At 55.8% G+C, this 1325-nt stretch overlaps 1 protein-coding gene across 1 annotated transcript in view; it reads left to right on the top strand.

Annotated features, from left to right (window-relative positions):
- FAM83E (family with sequence similarity 83 member E) overlaps nucleotides 1-1325 on the top strand; it is a 21425-nt gene that overhangs the window by 4626 nt on the left and 15474 nt on the right. Inside the window, exon 3 of the mRNA XM_007958113.1 lies at nucleotides 1-35. This exon is cut by the window's left edge and continues 25 nt beyond it. Coding sequence (XP_007956304.1) covers nucleotides 1-35 — 35 coding nt within the window. The remainder of the gene's footprint in view (nucleotides 36-1325) is intronic.

Below are 1325 nucleotides of genomic sequence, written 5' to 3'. Positions count from 1 at the left end.
CTGGACGGTGACAGAGTTATCTCGGGATCCTACAGGTATGGCAGCCCCCCCAACGCACCCTGGGCCCCACCACCCCTTGGCCAGCGGCCTGCACCCAAGGTACCCTCAGTGCTCCCAGATTGCCCTCGGGGTCCCCTTCCCAGGCCTCTTCTGTAAAATGGGTTCAAAACACCCTTCCTCTGAAGAGAGGAAGTGGACCAGGCACTGAGTGCAAGGTCTGGCCCTGCCACTGGTCTGTTGCATGCCCTTGGGTGAGTTTTAAAACCTCCCTGATATCCCCAGGTTTCTGGAATACTGGGCCAACAGTTTGTATCGGAAACATTTCAAAGCCAGGAGTGCCGAGTTCAAGTCCTAACTCCTTCCTCTGGGAGGGACTGGAGCTCTCTGAGGGCCTTCGACGGCCCGGCCTGCAGACAGGCTGACGCACCTCCTCCCTACTCTTTGGGGTCCAACAGATCCGCTCCAGTCCTGGCTCAGCTGCTTCCTGGCTGTGTGACTGACAGTGGCCCGCTCTGAACCTCAGTTTCCTCCTCGGGAAAGGGCAAGGGGTCATGGCACAGGGGAGGCCACGGGTTCTGGAGACAGACGGCCTGGGTTCAAACCCAAGCTCTGCCAGTCACTATTATCTGTGTGACTTTGGGCAACTTCCTTTGCCTCTCTGTGCCTCTGTTTTGCCCTCCAGAGAACGGATAGTAGGATCAGCGCCCTGCCAGCAGGGTTTCTCAACAGTGGCTCTACTCATACTGAGAACTGGGTGGTTCTTGCTGTGGTGGAGGCTGCCCTGTGCGTTGTAGTATGTTGGATTGCATCCCTATGGATTAGATGCCACTAGCACCCTCCACCCCAAGTCATGACAACTAACAGTGTCTCCAGACATGGCCAGATGCAGCAGTGGTTACATTCTGTATAAAAGAGCTTTGCTGGCACAGTGGTTAAAGCGCTTGGCTGCAAATGAAAAGGTCAGAGGCTTGAACCCACCCGCCACTCTGGGGGAGAAAGATGAAGCCATCGGCTTCCATAAAGACTGACAGCCTTGGAAACCGTGTGGTGCAGTTCCACTGTCCTTCCTCTAGGGGCGCTGTGAGTCAGAATCAACTCCATGGCAGTGGGTTTGGTTTGAGCTTTGCTTCCCTGAAGACTGATAGCCTTGGATACCCTGTGGTGCAGTTCCACTCTGTCCTCTAGGGGTGCTGTGGGTTGGAATAGACTCTACAGTAGTGGGTGTGGTTTGGGCTTTGCGTCTGTGAAGATTGACAGCCTTGGAGACCCTGTGGGGCAGTTCCACTCTGTCCACTAGGGGCGCTGTGGGTCCGAATGGACTCCAC

This window comes from Orycteropus afer, unplaced genomic scaffold, assembly GCF_000298275.1.
Source record: "Orycteropus afer afer isolate SDZICR_OR568_19922 unplaced genomic scaffold, OryAfe1.0 scaffold00854, whole genome shotgun sequence".
Taxonomy (NCBI): Eukaryota; Metazoa; Chordata; class Mammalia; order Tubulidentata; family Orycteropodidae; genus Orycteropus; species Orycteropus afer.
This window is presented reverse-complemented; position numbering and strand designations above follow the sequence as displayed.